Source organism: Aquarana catesbeiana, linkage group LG08 (genome assembly GCF_042186555.1).
Source record: "Aquarana catesbeiana isolate 2022-GZ linkage group LG08, ASM4218655v1, whole genome shotgun sequence".
NCBI classification, from domain to species: Eukaryota; Metazoa; Chordata; class Amphibia; order Anura; family Ranidae; genus Aquarana; species Aquarana catesbeiana.
The window spans coordinates 13558718-13578459 of NC_133331.1; the positions used below are offsets into that span (position 1 = coordinate 13558718).

Genomic DNA, 19742 nt, shown 5'->3' on the forward strand with positions numbered 1-19742 from the left:
ACTGAAAATAATGCAAAAGTGGGCATAACTGTTATATTAACCCCTTCACACCGACAGAACACCTATATGCGGCCTCACTGGACTGAGCTTTTTGCCATGGGGCCGCATATATGTGTATCTGTCCTTGTGCTTGGAGCGAGCCGCAAAGCATACTCCCAGCACAGAGACCGGGGTCTCACCAAGAGCCCCGGGTCCCGTACTAACGTTTGGGACCCGGAACTCCCGGTTACCGTACTAACGATTGGGACCCAGAACAGGATCACCCTCGGATTGTCACTGAGTCACTGTGAAGCCCGCCGCTGTGTTTTTCTCTCTCTGTGAATGGAGAGGAAAGATACAATGTATCTTTCTCTCCCTGCAGAGAGAAAAAAAAATGTGTGCAAAAATGAACAAATAATAATAGAAAATAAAATAAAGAAAAAATACCTAGATCAAGATTTGATATAGGTCAGTGCCAGGGTTAGTGTTTGGGTCAAGGTCAGGGCCAGTATATTTTGGGCAGTATATTTTGTGTATGTCTCTCTCTGTGAATGGAGAGGAAAGATACAATGTATCTTTCTCTCTCCTGGCAGAGAGAAAAAAAAAATAAAATAAATCATAGAAAATAAAATAAAGAAAAAATACCTAGATCAAGATTTGATATAGGTCAGTACCAAGGTTAGTGTTTGGGTCAAGTAAGGGTCAAAGGTCGAGGTCAGGGCCAGTATATTTTGGGCATGATTTGATATTTTTAAATTAGTATTAGTGTCAGTTTCAGGGTGTTTTTAGGTAGGACATAAAGGAAAGGAGTGCCGATAACCGGCAAGTTTGTTTATATGTGATCAGCTGTGAATGGACACAGCTGATCACATGGTAAAGGGCCACTGTGATTGGCTGTTTACCCTGATCTGTGATCAGCTGTGTCTGAAGGACACAGTGATCACAGAGCGCCCTGCAGGGGGCACGTGGGGGGGGGGGGGGGGGGCATGGTTCTGGGAGGACGTCCATGGACTCCCTTCCAGAACTGGACGACCTCACTGTAGCCGTCTTTTGGCTATAGCGTGGTCGGCAAGTGGTTAAAGAAGGGGAAACCAGCATTGAGGACAAACCACACAGTTGGAAACCATCAATGTAAGACAGCCTGCACCTCTCCTCCATCAAAAACTCAAGGACAGCCTGTTGCTTCTGCTTTGGAGCCCATTATTTACCTGCATTGAAAAAGTATTCACACCCCTTGAAACTTCCCACATTTCGTCATGTTACAACCAAAAAACGTAAATGTATTTTATTGGGATTTTATGTGATGGACCAACACAAAGTGGCACATAATTGTGAAGTGGAAGAAAAAATGATAAAAAGTATTCTAAATGTTTTACAAATAAATATGTGAAAAGTGTGGGGGGGCATTTGTATTCAACCCCCCTTTACTCTGATACCCCTAACTAAAATCTAGTGGAACCAGTTGCCTTCAGAAGTCACCTAATTAGTAAATAGAGTCCACCTGTGTGTAATTTAATATCAGTATACAGTAAGGGAAAAAAGTATTAGACCCCCTGCTGATTTTGTACATTTGCCCACTGACAAAAAAAATGATCGGTCTATAATTTAATGGTCGGTCTATTTTAACAGCGAGAGACAGAATAACAACAAAAATATCCAGAAAAACGCATTTCACAAAAGTTATACATTGATTTGCATTTTAATGAGTGAAATAAGTCCCACTCCTGTTGGCAGATCTTCTCCAAGTCATTAAGGTTTCGAGGCCGACGTTTGGTAACTCGAACCTTCAGCTCCCTCCACATATTTTCTTTGGGAGTGAAAAAAGGAATTGATCCCCCTATCAATTAACAAGATTTCTGCCTCCCAGTTGTCTTCTATACAGGTAACAAACTGAGATTAGGAGCACTCTCTTAAAGGGAGTGCTCCTAATCTCAGCTTGTTACCTATATAAAAGGCACCTGTCCACAGAAACAATCAATCAAATTCCAATCTCTCCACCATGGCCAAGACCAAAGAGCTGTCCAACGATGTCAGGGACAAGACTGTAGACCTACACAAGGCTGGAATGGGCTACAAGACCATCGCCAAGCAGCTTGGTGAGAGGGTAACAATGGTTGGTGTGATTATTCGCAAATGGAAGAAACACAAAATAACTGTCAATCTCCCTCGGTCTGGGGCTCTATGCAAGATCTCACCTCGTGGAGTTTCAATGATCGTGAGAACTGTGAGGAATCAGCCCAGAACTACACGGGAGAATCTTGTCAATGATCTCAAGGCAGCTGGGACCATAGACACCAAGAAAACAATTGGTAACACACTACGCCGTGAGGAACTGAAATCCTGCAGCGCCCATAAGGTCCATCTGCTCAAGAAAGCACATGTACAGGCCGGTCTGAAGTTTGCTAATGAACATCTGAATGATTCAGAGGAGAACTGGGGGAAAGTTTTGTGGTCAGATAAGAACAAAATCGAGCTCTTTAGGCACCAACTCAACTTGCCCTGTTTGGAGGAGGAGGAATGCTGCCTATGACCCCAAGAACACCATACAAACTGTAAAACATGGAGGTGGAAACATCATGCTTTGGGGTGTTTTTTTGCTAAAAGGACAGGACAACTTCACCGCATCAAAGAGACTTGTTCTGTAAAATCTTGGGTGAGAACCTCCTTCCCTCAGCCAGGGCATTGAAAATGGGTGGCGGATGAGTATTCCAGCATGACAATGACCCAAAACACACGGCCAAGGCAACAAAGTGGTCTCTCACTGTTAAAATAAATTTACCATTAAAATTATAGACTGATCATTTCTTTGTCAGTGAGCAAACATATGAAATCAGCAGGGGGTTCAAATACTTTTTTCCTTCACTGTAAATACAGCTGTTCTGTGAAGCCCTTAGAGAACCTTAGTGAACAAACAGCATCATGAAGGTCAAGGAACACATCAGACAGGTCAGGGATAAAGTTGTGGAGAAGTATAAAGCAGGGTTAGGTTAAAAAAATCCCAAGCTTTGAACATCTCACGGAGCTCTGTTCAATCCATCATCCGAAAATGTAAAGAGTATGGCACAACTGCAAACCTACCAAGACATGGCCGTCCACCTAAACTGACCAGCCAGGCAAGGAGAGCATTCATCAGAGAAGAGCCAAGAGGTCCATGGTAACTCTGGAGGAACTGCAGAGATCCACAGCTCAGGTGGGAGAATCTGTCCACAGGACAACTATTAGTCGTGTTCTCCACAAATCTGGTCTTTATGGAAGAGTAGCAAGAAGAAAGCCTTTGTTGAAAGAAAGTCATGAGAAGTCCCGTTTGTAGTTTGTGAGAAGCCATGTGGAGGACACAGCAAACATGTGGAAGAAGGTGCTCTGGTCAGATGAGACCAAAATTGAACTTTTGACTTAAAAGCAAGACGCTATGTGTGGCGGAAAACTAACACTGCAGCATCATGTTGTGGGGATGTTTTTCTTCAGCAGGGACAGGGAATCTGATCAGAGTTGATGGGAAGATGAATGAAGCCAAATACAGGGCAATCTTAGAAGAAAATCTGTAATGCCGCGTACACACGACCGTTTTTTCTGTCAGAATAAACTCTGGCTGGTTTTCCGACGGAGTTCCGCTGAAACGGACTTGCCTACACACGATCACACCAAAGTCCGATCATTTAGAACGTGATGACGTACGACGGGACTAGAAAAAGGAAGTTCAATAGCCAGTAGCCAATAGCTGCCCTAGCGTTGTTTTTGGTCCGTCGGAATTGCATACAGACGAACGGTTTTCCCGATAGGAATTGATTCCGTCGGAAAAATTTAAAACATGTTCTATTTCTAGGTCCGTCAAAATTTTCGAAAGAGAAAGTCAGATGAAGCCCACACATGATTGGAATATCCGATGGAATGATTCCGTCTGACCTTTTCTGCCAGAAAGTCCGGTCGTGTGTACGCAGCATTAGAGTCTGCAAAAGACTTGAGACTGGGGCGGAGGTTCACCTTCCAGCAGGACAACGACTCGAAACATACAGCCAGAGCTACAATGAAATGGTTTAGATCAAAGCATATTCATGTGTTAGAATGGCCCAGTCACAGTCCAGACCTTAATCCAATTGAGAATCTGTGGCAAGACTTGAAAATTGCTGTTCACAGACGCTCTCCATCCAATCTGACAGAGCTTGAGATATTTTACAAAGAAGAATGGGCAGAAATGTCCCTCTCTAGATGTGCAAAGCTGGTAGAGACATCCCCAAAAAGACTTGCAGCTGTAATTGCAGTGAAAGGGGGTTCTACAAAGTATTGACTCCGGGGGGCGCCATACAAATGCACCCCCCACACTTTTTACATATTTATTTGTAAAAAAAATTGAAAACCATTTATCATTTTCCTTCCACTTCACAATTATGTGCCACTTTGTGTTGGTCTATCACATAAAATCCCAATAAAATACATTTACGTTTTTGGTTGTAACATGACAAAATGTGGAAAATTTCAAGGGGTATTGATAGGCTAGGGGTCAACTGGTCAACTGGTCAAGTGCACCCCCAAACCTTTACTTTCTCAAGGCATTGTACATGTGAAATTTGACTTACCTATGTATATTAATAAAAAAAAAAAGTTATGCCCACGGTACAGCCCTCGTATCATTACAAATAATCTAAAACATACACGTGTAAACCTTCAAGTGAGATAAAATAACCAAAAATTATTAAAATCTCCCTTTCAACTTGAAAGTCAACAACCCTTGCTGTAACCACACACAGACCTCTACTATTCATCATCACTATGGATTAGCGCCATCCATTCAAAGTGATACTTTTAGTCCAAAACCAGTTGTGTAAAATCTGAATGATGGGCGGGAACGATTTGGGGGGGGGGGGGGGTAATAGTAGAATTTGACAACCTTTGACAACCTTAACATAAATATCTGTCTCAAAATCTTTCTTTTATTCAGCCGACCCCAGGTTGTTGCTAAGCTACTTGTCTGGAAATGTAGACAACAGAAGAAAGAACATGGATCTCCCGTGACCGGTGGAGACGTATGTTGTAGACCTTTCTATTTTAGAACCTAATTAGAGTTCCTTCAGCTCTGACGTGTGGAGTGACGGACCGAGGCTGCTCGGCACGCCATACAGAAATCGAAAAAAAAATAAATGTCTGTGTACCTACCAAGACCAAAGTGAGCCACCGGCTCCATTTCACAGAGGTAACCGGATCCACCATCGATGATCCTCAGATGGGCTCCACTCTTCTTTGTGTATAGAACTACCTTCGCTCCGCGAGCAAACGCACCAAACTTGGTCCGGGGTATTACTCTGAGCCAATGGTTTTTCAGACCCTGGAAAAATAAGCGTATACGTTAGAAAGCCACATGTAAGCTGTAACTTAAAAGAGAGTTTATAGTATAACTAAAAGCAAAACTTTTTTTTTTTTCTCATTTTGGATGGAGTGGAGAGGGATCAGAAGACCTCTTAGATGTTATCACCATTAGGGAGATTCATCCTCTCCATTTGTCCTGTTTATCAATATCACTGACAGTGAAAATAAAAGAAAAATCCAAACTTTTGAGTTGTCCCCAGAAAAGTAATAGAGGGGAAACCTTCCAAAGGGGGCACTGGTTCTGGTGACTTGGGGGCCCCCCAAGGGATTCCCTTAATTTGCAGGATTTCCTCTCATTTTGTTTGGCTATGGGACAGGAAGTAATGGTAAATCTCTGCAATGGGACACAGATGGTGAAAAAAAAATCTGACAGGGGCTATAACCCTCCCTTACTCTATCCAAAATGAAAAAAAGTTGTTACATATGAAAATCCTACTTTAATCTATGTTTATTTTTATTTAGAGCAGGGGTTTCCAAACTGCGTCCCTTTGCTTGCCTTAATCGGGCCCTTTAGGCATTATTCCTGCCACTGAAGCCAATAATGGGGCATAATTCCTTTCATTGACATCAACAATGGGGTACTATTCCTTCCACTGACACCAGAAAATGGGGCACTATTCCTTCTACCAACACCAACAATGGGGCAGAATTTCTTCCAATGACACCAATAATGGGTCACTATTCCTCCCACTGACACCAATAATGGGTCACTATTCCTCCCACTGATACCAATAATGGGGAACTATTTCTCTCACTGATACCAATGATGGGGCACTATTCCTCCCACTGACACCAACAATGGGGCACTATTCCTCCCACTGACACCAACAATGGGGCACTATTCCTCCCACTGACACCAACAATGGAGCATAATTCCTGCCACTGACATCGACAATAGAGCACTATTCAATCCATTGACTCCAACAATGGGGCATAATTACTGACACCAACAATGGGGCATAATTACTGACATCAACAATAAGGCACTATACCTTCCATTGACACCAATGATGGGGCATAAATCCTTTTACTGACATCAACCAGTTGAGTATTCCTCACGCTAACACCAATGATGGGGCATACAGTAATTCCTGCCACTGACAACAATGGGGCATAATTCCTGCCACTGACATCAACAATGGGGCATAATTCCTGCCACTGACACCAACAATGGGGCACTATTCCTCACCTATTACCGTGTAAATGGTTAACCAACCCAAAACACATACTTCAGCTTTTGGTGCATGCTCGAAAGTTAAAAAATATCGTAATTCCGTTCTTTGCATCTCTCAAGGACTTTGGTGGAGAGATATCTGCACCTGAGCCAAGGTCTGTATTCCTAACATGACCTTAACAAGGGGGTCCGGGACTCACTGCTGGATTTTTAATTTACGTTATATTCTAGAGCTTGGGGTCTCCAAACCTTTGACGCAAAGGGCCAATTTACTGCCTTTCAAACTTTAGGAGGGCTGGACTGTGACCAGTGGGAGTAGAAAATGCCATAGGTTTGGTGGTCAATGGGAGTACAAAAATTACATCATTGGTATCAGTGGGAGGAAAAGTGTCCTATCCACGGTGTCAGTGTAAGGATTTGTGCTCCAAAGGACGGATAAAGGCAAGCAAAGGGCCACATCTGGCTCGAGAGCTGCAGTTTGGAGACTCCTGTCCTACAGTATACAAAGTGGACAGGTCAGAAAAAGAGAAAAGCAAGAATCCGTTTACAGAAAACACAAACAGTCTTATTGGAGTTTCAGATATGGAGCCGTCACAAAGTAGGTTGGTGGGTCATTCCCTTCCCAAAGACACACTGGTGGCCTTGGTCTCATTCACACGTTAGGGGGCCTTTCTTCCTCACTAACACCTTACAGTTCAGAGGAGCAAGAATAGTTTCTTACCTGCTTGCCTTTGAAGACGGATATTGGTTGTGCCATGGACTCTCCATGAGAAAGGATTAGATCCAGCATACCGTCACCATCAAAGTCCGTCACAACGCCACCTACAGAGAGTTCACCAAAATAATTCTATAAGTTGTGGACTAAAGGTGACCACACACTGATGGCCAACAGCACAAAACCCGGCTACCATCGGAGGCATGACCGGGACACATACATTGATTGAACGTACAGCACCAAGTAGCAAGGGCTCGTTCACACCAGACGCTGCATTGCAACCCAGAGACTGGTGTGTGGTGTGGTGGGGCCAAGATTGTCTTTTTTTTTTTTTTAACAACTTTATTGAGATCTCACACAGACATCTCAAAAAGTTCAATTGCTGGCCATACGGTGTAGTCAATTGCCTTGCACTGTGCTGAAAAGAGTACTACATGTACTGTGTCAGCACCCCCCCCATCGTGCAGGGGTGTTACCAGGGCACATAGGAGACGAGGTACACATGTGCAGAACCAAAAGATTTGTTTTGTTTCGATGCCTTATTTAAATAGTTTTGTTAATTTGTTTGTTTTACTCGATTCAGTTAATTTTCTATTTTACTCTATTCTTTAATTTTTAATTTTATTCTGTTCTCTTTTACGCTATTCTTTTCTACTCTACTCTATTCTATTCTATTATTTTCTATTCTATTTCTTTACTTTCTATTATATTTTATTCTATTTTTTTATTTTCTATTCTGTTCTGTTTTACTCTTTTCTATTAATTTCTATTCTTTTTTATTATTCTTTTCTACTCTATTCTATTCTTTTCTATTCTATTCCTTTATTTTCTATTATATTTTATTCTATTTTTTATTTTATTCTGTTTCACTCTATTCTATTAATTTCTAGTCTCTACTCTAGCCCATTCTTTTCTATTATTTTCTATTCTATTCCTTTATTTTCTATTATATTTTACTCTATTTTTTATTTTTTATTCTGTTTTACTCTATTCTATTCTTTTCTATTCTATTTTACTCTAATGTTGTTTTCGAATTTGAATTTGTTTTTCGAATCTGTTGCACGCTCATGAAACGCCGTACCCAAATGAAATTTATGTAATTGTGTTTACACAAAAGGAGTTTTCTTTTGGTGGTATTTGATCACCACTGAGTTTTTAATTTTTATTATATAAATAAAAAATACATTAGAAATTTTTGAAAAAAAACCCCCAATATTTTCTATTTTCTACATATCCAATAAAATCAAATTTCTTCATGAATTAAGGCCAAAATGTATTTTGCTACATGTCTTTGGTGAACAAAAAAATCCCAATAAGTGTATATTGATTGGTTTATGTGAAAGTTATAGCGTCTACAAATTATGGGGTATATATTTGAAAATTGATCAATCCTGATTTACTGACAGTCAATCTCATTTCTTGGACCCCTAAAATGCCAGAAAAGTCCAAATACTCCCCAAATGACCCCTTTTTGGAAAGTAGACATTCTGCGGTATTCAGTAAGAGGCATGGCAAATTTTTTGAAGTTGCAATTTTTTTGTCACAATTTTTTGGAAAATAAAGAAATTAAATAAAATTTTTTTTTTTTTTTTTTCACATTTTTTTTTACATACTGTCAGCAGTGCAGTACAGCGTCATCATATGACTGGTGGGGCTGTGATCAGGGACACTGACTAGTGACAGTATGTTAAAAAAAAAAATTAAATAGTGACTGAGCTTAACCATGTCGCCCCGCTGCAGTATACAGTGCCTTGGAAAAGTATTCATACCCCTTGGAATTTTGCACATTTTGTCATGTTACAACCAAAAACGTAAATGTATTTTATTGGGAATTCATGTGATAGACCTACACAAAGTGGCTCATAATTGTGAAGTGGAAGGAAAATGATAAATGGTTTTCAAAATTTTTTACAAATAAATACCGTATGTGAAAAGTGTGGGGGGTACATTTGTATGGCGCCCCCCGGAGTCAATACTTTGTAGAACCCCCTTTGACTGCAATTACAGCTGCAAGTCTTTTTGGGGATGTCTCTACCAGCTTTGCACATCTAGAGAGGGACATTTTTGCCCATTCTTCTTTGCAAAATATCTCAAGTTCTGTCAGATTGGATGGAGAGCGTCTGTGAACAGCAATTTTCAAGTCTTGCCACAGATTCTCAATGTGATTTAGGTCTGGACTGTGACTGGGCCATTCTAACACATGAATATGCTTTGATCTAAACCATTCCATTGTAGCTCTGGCTGTATGTTTAGGGTCGTTGTCCTGCTGGAAGGTGAATCTCCGCCCCAGTCTCAAGTCTTTTGCAGACTCCAACAGGTTTTCTTTGCAGATTGCCCTGTATTTGGCTCCATCCATCTTCCCATCAACTCTGACCAGCTTCCCTGGCCCTGCTGAAGAAAAGCATCCCTACAACATGATGCTGCCACCACCATGTTTCACAGTGGGGATGGTGTGTTCAGGGTGATGTGCAGTGTTAATTTTCCACCACACATAGCGTTTTGCTTTTAGGCCAAAAAGTCCATTGTTGGTCTCATCTGACCAGAGCACCTTCTTCCATGTGTCCCCCACATGGCTTCTTGCAAACTGCAAACGGGACTTCTTATGACTTTCTTTCACCAATGTCTTTCTTCTTGTCACTCTTCCATAAAGGTCAGATTTGTGGAGAACACGACTAATAGTTGTCCTGTGGACAGATTCTCCCACCTGAGCTGTGGATCTCTGCAGCTCCTCTAGAGTTACCATGGGCCTCTTGGCTCTTCTCTGATTAATGCTCTCCTTGCACGGCCTGTCTGTTCATACTTGACAACAGTCCCGATTTTCCTGGGACAATCCCGATTTTGGGACCCTCATCCCGATTGGAGCTGGTCCCAATTAAATTCCTGGGATTTTGCCTTTGTCCCGGGAAAATCGGGAATGTTTTAGGCAAAAACGGCCAGCAGGCTACAAAAAGATGGCCATCGCCGCCGCGAGGACTATTCCCTGTGTGATCAGTGGAGAGGGGAGGGGCAGCCAATCGGCTTCTCTCTTCAGTGTACAAGTAGACAATTCTCTTGTACACTGAAGCCGATTGGTTGCACGGCCCGAAGGCCCTTCCCCTCTCCACTGAACACATGAGAAAGCCGGGAACTGTGTAGCTGCCGCTGATGGGGACAGACGCATGAAGGAGGGTTCCACTGATGGGGACACTGATGTAAGGAGGTCGGCTCTGCTGCCAGGGACACCAGATGTAAGGAGGGACTCTACTTCCGGGGACACCAGATGTAAGGAGGGGCCCCACTGGCTGGGGACACCAGAGGTAAGGAGGGCTCCGCTGGCTGGGGACACTGATGTGATGAGGACTCTGCTGCCGGGGACACCTGATGTAAGGACGGACTCGGCTGGGGGCACCCAATGTAAGGAGGGACTCCGCTGGGGGCACCTGATGTAAGGAGGGACTCGGCTGGGGGCACCTGATGTAAGGAGGGACTCTGCTGGGGGCACCTGATGTAAGGAGGGACTCGGCTGGGGGCACCTGATGTAAGGAGGGACTCTGCTGGGGGCACCTGATGTAAGGACGGACTTCGCTGGGGGCACCTGATGGCATCTGGTGGCAGGTGATATGGCAGGTGACACGCTCAGGGCTCCCACTGATTCAGCATTATGGTGAGTTGAACGATTTAATTTTATATTACAATGTAATAATAGAAATAATGTGCTTCAATCATCCTGACACCATAACAACCATGGTGCCGGCATAATTGAAGTGCTAACGCCAGGTGTTTGGAGTATCTTTATCTGCTGATTGTTAAACTTTCTGGAATACACATATTTCTATTGTGGTGTAGGATCTAGGCCTGCTGTCTGCCTGTTCCTCTCTCTCTCTCTCCCTCTCTCTTTCTCCCTCCATCCCTCGTTCATCTCAGACTCTAAACACACCCCCTTTGAGCCACACCCCCTTTAAGCCACACCCAATATTCCGCTGAAACCACGCCCGTTTTTCACCACCACATTTTTCTTCCCCCCCGCTATGCCATGCCTACAAATGGATGCCCCCCTCCCTAATTATAATAAGACTCCGCCTACAGGCAAAAAAGTGTCCCTATAAAATTTTTTACAATGTTGGCAACTATGTCAGTTTAGGTGGACGGCCATGTCTTGGTAGGTTTGCGGTTGTGCCATACTCTTTCTATTTTCGGATGATGGATTGAACAGAGCTCTGTGAGATGTTCAAAGCTTGGGATATGTTTTTATAACCTAACCCTGCTTTATACTTCTCCACAACTTTATCCCTGAGCTGTCTGGTGTGTTCCTTGGCCTTCATGATGCTGTTTGTTCACTAAGGTTCTCTAACAAACCTCGGAGGGCTTCACAGAACAGCTGTATTTATGCCGAGATTAAATTACACACAGGTGGATTCTATTTACTAATTAGGTGACTTCTGAAGGCAATTGGTTCCACTAGATTTTAGGTAGGGGTATCAGAGTAAAGGGGGCTGAATACAAATGCCCCCCCCCCCCCCACACACTTTTCACATATTTATTTGTAAAATATCTAAAAAAACCATTTATCATTTTCCTTCCACTTCACAATTTATGTGCCACTTTGTGTTGGTCTATCACATAAAATCCCAATAAAATACATTTACGTTTTTGGTTGTAATATGACAAAATGTGGAAAATTTCAAGGGGTGTGAATACTTTTTTCAAGGCACTGTATCTGCAAGGAGCAGGAAAGCAAGTGGTTAAACTCGTTTAGAAAAGTAAAGAAAAGTAAAAAAAACAAAAAAAAAAAACTGCAATATAATAAAAAGTTCTCTAGTATAAGTTCTCCTCCGTATTTCATGGCTTTTATAATTATTTGCTGAGACTATAAACCAGAAAGTAATTAGCATTCCTTCCCGTAAACCTTCACTAATCTTGGTAACAATTTCCTACTTTTAGCCGTCTCTCCAAGAATATGAGCCCCTAATTGCAATTCTTTGCATAAATCGGGATTAAGGGAAACCAGTTTTTTTTTTTTTTTTTTTCCGAGCGAGATGTTGAAAGAAGAAAGCGCGGTTTTGGAGTGCAGATTGTGTGATGACCCATTACAAGGAGGGAGATGTACCGTCCTCCAGGGGATTAGCGGGAGATGGAGGGATTGTAGCGATAATTCATAAAAAAACGGAAAATGACATCCAACGACACAACCGCATCGCTAAATACAAAAGTGTGACTTCACATTAACAACGAAACGCTAAGAAACTCCAACGCCGTTTTTTTTTGTTTTTTTTTTTCCCCAGCAATTTGTAACTAATGCGCAAATCTCTAGTGCCACCGCCTGGAATATCGGTGGAAGTGCAGCTCAGACTCTGCCAACTACAAAGACGACAATGAGAGAGACGCCGTGTAATGAGCGCAATTTATAGTAAATCAAATCTCAGCGCTGGCAGAAAAATCGCAAATCTCTATTCTCTTCAGAGAAATGAATTATTGATATCATTAATGACTTCAGATTATCGGGGACGGATACAAGGGGACCTGTGATCCTCTATAATACCTGGACATCTTGTTTTTCATTTTATTTTTTTGGACCCATTAATCCCTAATTTATTTTTTAAAGTCTGAACTCCGGGGAAGGGAATAATGCCCCATTGGACGGAGCCTGCACTGTAAGGGTTCAGGTCTAGGTCAGTGTGAGGGCCGCATTGTATATTTTATAATTATTTGTGGGCCAAAAAAAGTAAAATGACTAAAAACAATTGGATTTAATGAATACGTTTTACTTCTTTTTTTGGAAGCTTCATACGATTCAGGATAAAAGAAAAATAATGTTGGTAAGAGACCTCATTAGAGTCCCCACTTACATCAGAGTACCCCCACTTAGATCAGGGTCTCCGTCAAAGTCCCCCCTTACATCAGAATCCCCATTAAAGTTCCCTCTTACATCAGGGTCTCCATCAGACTCCTCCTTACATCGGGATCCCCGTTAGAGTTCCCCCTTACATCAGGGTGTCTATGAGAGCCCCCACTTTTATCAGAATCCCCATAGGAGTTCCCCTTACATAAGGGTCCCCATCAAAGTACCTTCAAGTCCTCCCTTACATAAGGGTCCCCATCAAAGTACCTTCAAGTCCTCCCTTACATAAGGGTTCCCATCAGAGTCCCCATCAAAGTCCCCTCTTATACTAGGGTCCCCATCAAAGTCCCCTCTTATACTAGGGTCCTCATCAAAGTCCCCTCTTATACTAGGGTCCCCATCAAAGTCCCCTCTTATATTGGGGTCCCCATCAAAGTCCCCTCTTATATTGGGGTCCCCATCAAAGTCCCCTCTTATATTAGGGTCCCCATCAAAGTCCCCTCTTATACTAGGGTCCCCATCAAAGTCCCCTCTTATACTAGGGTCCCCATCAAAGTCCCCTCTTATATTAGGGTCCCCATCAAAGTCCCCTCTTATACTAGGGTCCTCATCAAAGTCCCCTCTTATACTAGGGTCCCCATCAAAGTCCCCTCTTATACTAGGGTCCCCATCAAAGTCCCCTCTTATACTAGGGTCCTCATCAAAGTCCCCTCTTATACTAGGGTCCTCATCAAAGTCCCCTCTTATACTAGGGTCCCCATCAAAGTCCCCTCTTATACTAGGGTCCCCATCAAAGTCCCCTCTTATATTAGGGTCCCCATTAAAGTCCCCTCTTATACTAGGGTCCCCATCAAAGTCCTTCTAAGTCCCCTCTTACACAGGGATACCCATTAGAGTTCACTCTTACATCAGGGTCCCCATCACAGTCACCCCTTACATAAAGGTCCCCATCAGAGTTCCCCCTTACATCAGGGTGCCTATGAGAGCCCCCACTTTTATCAGAATCCCCATTAGAGTTTCCCTTACATAAGGGTCCCCATCAAAGTCCCTTCAAGTCCTCCCTTACGTAAGGGTTCCCATCAGAGTCCCACTTACATCAGGGTCCCCATCAGAGTCCCCTCTTATATTAGGGTCCCCATCAGAGTCCCCTCTTACATCAGGGTCCCAATCAGAGTCCCCTCTTACATCAGGGTCCCAATCAGAGTCCCCTCTTACATCAGGGTCCCAATCAGAGTCCCCTCTTACATCAGGGTCCCAATCAGAGTCCCCTCTTACATCAGGGTCCCAATCAGAGTCCCCTCTTACATCAGGGTCCCAATCAGAGTCCCCTCTTACATCAGGGTCCCAATCAGAGTCCCCTCTTACATCAGGGTCCCAATCAGAGTCCCCTCTTACATCAGGGTCCCAATCAGAGTCCCCTCTTACATCAGGGTCCCAATCAGAGTCCCCTCTTACATCAGGGTCCCAATCAGAGTCCCCTCTTACATCAGGGTCCCAATCAGAGTCCCCTCTTACATCAGGGTCCCAATCAGAGTCCCCTCTTACATCAGGGTCCCCATCAGAGTCCCCTCTTACATCAGGGTCCCCATCAAAGTCCCGTCTTACATCAGGGTCCCCATCAGAGCCCCTTCTTACATCATTGTCCCCATCAGAGCCCCTTCTTACATCATTGTCCCCATCAGAGTCCCCTCTTACATCAGGGTCTCCATCAGACTCCTCCTTTCATCAGGATCCCCATCAAAGTCCTTTTAAGTCCCCTCTTACATAGGAGTTCCCTTCAGAGTTCCTTCGTATGTCAGGGTCCCCATCACAGTCACCCCTTACATAAAGGTCCCCATCAGAGTGCCTTTACGTCCCCCTTACATCAGGGTCCTCCCTCACAATCCCTTCTTACATCAGGGTCCCCATCAGAATCTCCTCTTACACCAGAGTCCCCATCAGACTCCCCTTTACATCAGGATTCCCATCAGAGTTCCCTCTTACATCAAAGTCCCCCTTACATCAGGGTCCCTATCAGAGACCCCTTATAAGAGAATCCCCATCAGAGTCCCCTCTTACATCAAGGTTCCATCAATGTCCCCTCTTACATCAGAGTCCCCCGCTACATCAGAGTCTCCTCTTACATCAGGGTCTCCATCAGAGGCCTCTCTTACAACAGAGTCCCCATAAGAGTCCCCTGTTACACCATAGCCCCCTCTTACATCAGGGTCCCCATCAAAGTCCCCTCTTACATTAGAGTCCCCCGTTACATCACAGTCCCCTCTTACATCAGGGTCCCCATCAGAATCCCCCGCTAAATCACAGTCCTCTCTTAAATCAGAGTCTGCATCAGAGTCCTCCATTACATCAGTTTCCTCTTACATCAGGGTCTCTATCAGAGTCCCCCTTACATCAGAGTTCCTCTCAGAGTCCCCCCACTCCCCTTTTATTAGAATACATATCAGAGTCCCCCTTACATATGAATCCCCATCAAAATAGCCCCAAGTCCTCCCTTACATAAGAGATCCCATCAGAGTCCCCTCTTACATTAGGGTCCCCATCAAAGTCCCCTTTTACGCCAGTGTCCCCACTTCATCAGGGTCTTCATCAGAGTCTTCTCTTACATCATTGCCCCTATTACATCAGGGTCCCCATCAAAGTCCCCTCTTACAGCAGTATCCCCCAATACATCAGGGCCCCCATCAGAGTCCTCTCTTACATCAGAGTCCCCATTACTTAAGGGTCCTCTCTTTCATTAGGGTCTCCATCAGAGTCCCCCTTACCGCTGTAAGGCTTGCAGCGTGGCTGTAGCATCAGGGCAGGGTCCAGGAGGCAGAGCGGGCCTGGGCAGAAGTTGTTCTGCCCTCTTGTGAATGAGGGGCAAACACGTCATTGGTGGTCCTAGCACTCAACAACAGGGATGATGACCGTGCAATGGGGGGGGGGGGGGGGACTGCTCTGAAGACTGTGAGGGGTTGGGTGGGGGAAGGCAGGTTTGAGGTTGAAGCAAAGACCACCACTGACCACCATGTGTGCACATTGAGGACATGCCTCTGACACCAGCCCTGGGAGGAGAAAAGCTTATAAATGGCCGGATGTGGCCCATGAGCCATAGTTTGGAGACCCTTGGTCTAGGGGGCCACAAACAGCAATTTTACTTCCCCAATCCTCAGCTCCCACAGGCTTCTCCAGACTAAGTCAGATCCCTAAAACCTCTTTCCCCCCTCCATGCTCCGGTGGTTGCAAGTTCCCTGATGTCATCAAGACCAGTGCAGATCCTATAGTCCTGCATGGCATAAGTACATCAAGGGAGAATCCACTGCCAGAGCGTAGGGGGGTAGAGAAGAAAGCTGGCTGAGCGGAGGATCAGATAAGTATTACTTTTGTGCCCCCCCCCCAGTCACAAATGACCATTTAATCCCTTACAGAGCAGGGACAGGCCCACTGCAAGGGTGAGTTTCCCCCTCCCCCAGAGATTGGCTTTACTGTAGAAAAGGTTTAAAGGTAACCTGTGCTGGGAGAATAAATACTCACATGGGTTGAAAAAAGACAAGTCCATCGAGTTCAACCAATAGGAAAAAATTATTAATAAATAGAAAACCTCCATAAACAGAACTCCGCCCCCACGGAGCATCCAACCCCTCCTTCTCAGAATACTCGTGTCCTGGCTGTCATGGTAATTCCATACCTCCCAACGTTTGAATTTGAGAATGAGGGACATTTCAGGGAGACAGCAAAAAGTGGGTGTGGCCAAATATGATAGTAGGATGGACTTAAGGGACGTGGTTAAACAAAACCCGGGCTTCCTTGTACCTATAAAATATGGTTTGATTGCAGTGTCATGAACTGGAGTCTCCAGTGTGAATCAAACCTTAGGGAGAGAGATTGGAGAGAGGGTAGGATCACTGCTATATGGAAGGAAGGATCACTGTGGTATATGGAAAAAGGAAGCAGGGGTCACTATAGTACATGGAAGGAAGGATCACTATGTTATTTGAAAGGCAAGAAGGAGCACTATGACACATGAAAGGCAGGAAGGATCATGGTGGCACATGGAAGGCCGGAAGAATCACTATGACACATGAAAGGCAGAAAGGTTCACTATGGCACATGGGAGGCAGGAAGGAAGGATCATTATGGCACATGGAAGGCAGGAAGGAAGGATCATTATGGCACATGGAAGGCAGGAAGGATCACAATGACACATGGAAGGCAGGAAGGATTACTAAGGCACATGGAAGGCAGAAAGGAAAGGTCACTGTGGCACATAGAAGGAAGGAAGGATCACTATAGTACATGGAAGGCAGAAAGGATTGCTAGGGCACATGGAAGGCAGAAAGGAAGGATCACGGTAGCACATGGAAGGCAGGAAGGATCACTGTGACACATGGTAGGCAGGATTACTAATTCACATGGAAGGCAGTATCACTAAGGCACATGGAAGGCAGAAAGGATCACTATGGCACATGGAAGGCAGGAAGGATCACTATGGTACATGGAAGGAAGGAAGAGAGAGAGGCATGAGTTCAGTCACAGACTTTCACTCACCCGAGGCTGGCTGGTCTCCCGAGGCCCAGGCAGTGACATTGTGTGCACCGCTTCAAAATTCCTGCTCACACAACCCCTTCACAGCCACAGGATTGGCTGCACGCCAGGGTTTGTAGAGGGACATGGGGAGGAGGTGGATTAGATCTAGCCTCCCTCCTCTTCCATTCTGTAGAGGGGGTGGGTGACCTGACGGGCAGGTGAGTGGACGACTTTGCTGGCTGGGCACTGCGCGGCACACACTGACTGGCGTAGTCAAGTGCCGGAACTTGTTCCAGCACTGGGCTCTGCTGCGGGACTCAGCCAGGATTTGCGGGACACCAGGATTTACTTTTAATCCCGGGACAGTCCCGGCAAATCCAGGATGGTCCCAGCAAATCTGGGATGGTTGGGAGGTATGTAATTCCATGGATTCAGTGCTTCCTCGAACATGGAACCAGTCCACCTATCAGGAGCTCCGATTTCAGTCTCCCTTCTCTTGCTGCATTCCTGTTTACTGATTCAGAGACGGCCATCTACATATTTAATATAGAATGAACGTTTTCAGAGCAGCCCATAGAATAGAGAGCGAGGTATGATTTTATTATAGAATATTTTCATGTTCCCTGGATGTTTGGTTTATCTACATTGTCAATATAAACCGCTGCAGCGATAGAGAAACATGAGATGTAGCTGCGACCGGGGCCCGGGGCCCCTGGGAGGCCCAAAGTACAACCTGCCATCTGGCAGATCGGTAATTAGAGCAGCTTTAAATGTTAATAGTGTCTGGAGGAGGTTTGTTTAAAGTGTACCTATATGTTTAAAAAAAAAAAAAAAAAGCTTAAAGAGGAGTTCCACCCAGGGGGTCCAGTAAAAAAAAAAAAAAATCAAAAGTCAGCAGCTACAAATACTGCAGCTGCTGACTTTTAATTGGACACTTACCTGTCCCAGGATCCAGCGATGCGGGGGATCGAAGCCCCGCTCGTCTCCCCCGCCGGCATTGCAACTGTGGGCGCCGTGATTGGCCGCTCAGTCACCTGGGACCTGTAATGGGTCCAAGATGATTGACAGGAGGGAGGGAGCAGAGCTGAGCATTTCCTGTGCCGAGGGGGAAGTGATGTCACCAGCCCAGGCACTGGAAGAGGCAGACTACGAGGGACCACCTAGCAACAGGCATTTAGAGGTAAGTTTAAAAAAAATATCCAAATTTTTTTTGTATTTTTTTTTTTTTAATTTTTCATGTAGTTTTGTTTTTTGGGTGGAACCCCACTTTAATGTGCAGAACTATACCTAAGGCTTTTTCTTTTTTTTGTTTTAACACGCTTAAAAAATAATTTTAGCCCTGAAGATTACATAAAACCCCCAAACATGATATATTTTCTGAAAAGAGACACCCTAGAGAATAAAATAATGATAGCTTCAATTTTGATGGCACATGATTTTACCGCACAGGTCTAGGAAACACAAAATTTCTGTAAAAAATACACTAAAGTTAATTTCAGGGCACACAAACGTAATAAATTACCCAATTTTTTGGGTAAAATATAAAAGACGAGGTTTCACGAGTTAATAGATACCAAACATGGCAAACCTTAAATTTGCGTGCACCGGTGAAATGGCGACAAATTTCATTACCCTATATTATCTAAAGGCGACGCGTCAAAAGCCCCCTATAGGTCCATCCAGTTTAGTGTTACAGAGGAGGTCTTGTACTAGAATTATTGCTCTCACTCCGGCGCGCATGGCAATATGTAACGTGTATTGCAATTGACGTTTTCCTGCGTAGGACCCCCCGACACGTGCAATTACATTCATACATGCGTATATGTGCGGGTGGGGGTGGGGGTGGGAGGTTTATGTGCTCGGGTGTAGCTTAAATTGTTTACCATTACTTTTTTTTCATCACATAGGTGATAAAAAGTCCCTTACGTGATGATTTTTTGGTGACAGGTTCTCTTTAACAAGACATCCTGCATGTCTCCCCTGTGCTTCACTGAATGTAATGCACTGCAGATCGCATTGCAGAACATTCTTTTCCTGGGGGGCACTGAGAGGCAGACCAACTGGAAGTGACGTCAAATAGGTCGCTTTTCCATGTCAGCAACAAGGAGAGGGAGGAGAGCAGCCCCCCAAGAGATCCATACCAGACCCTTTATTTGAGCATGCAGCCTGGCTGGCCAGCAAAGGGGGGG

The 19742-nt window shown here is 44.3% G+C and overlaps 1 protein-coding gene across 4 annotated transcripts in view; it reads right to left on the minus strand.

Annotated features, from left to right (window-relative positions):
* Window positions 1-19742, minus strand: part of CRTAC1 (cartilage acidic protein 1) — a 951030-nt gene that overhangs the window by 73048 nt on the left and 858240 nt on the right. For all 4 annotated transcript variants that reach the window (XR_012235617.1, XM_073595539.1, XM_073595541.1 and 1 more), the window contains exons 10-11: window positions 7236-7336; window positions 5131-5299 (exon numbers count right to left, since the gene is read on the minus strand). Coding sequence is in view for 3 of the 4 variants with exons in the window: in XM_073595539.1 (XP_073451640.1) it covers window positions 5131-5299; window positions 7236-7336 (270 nt within the window). In the remaining variant the exon portion in view is untranslated. The remainder of the gene's footprint in view (window positions 1-5130; window positions 5300-7235; window positions 7337-19742) is intronic.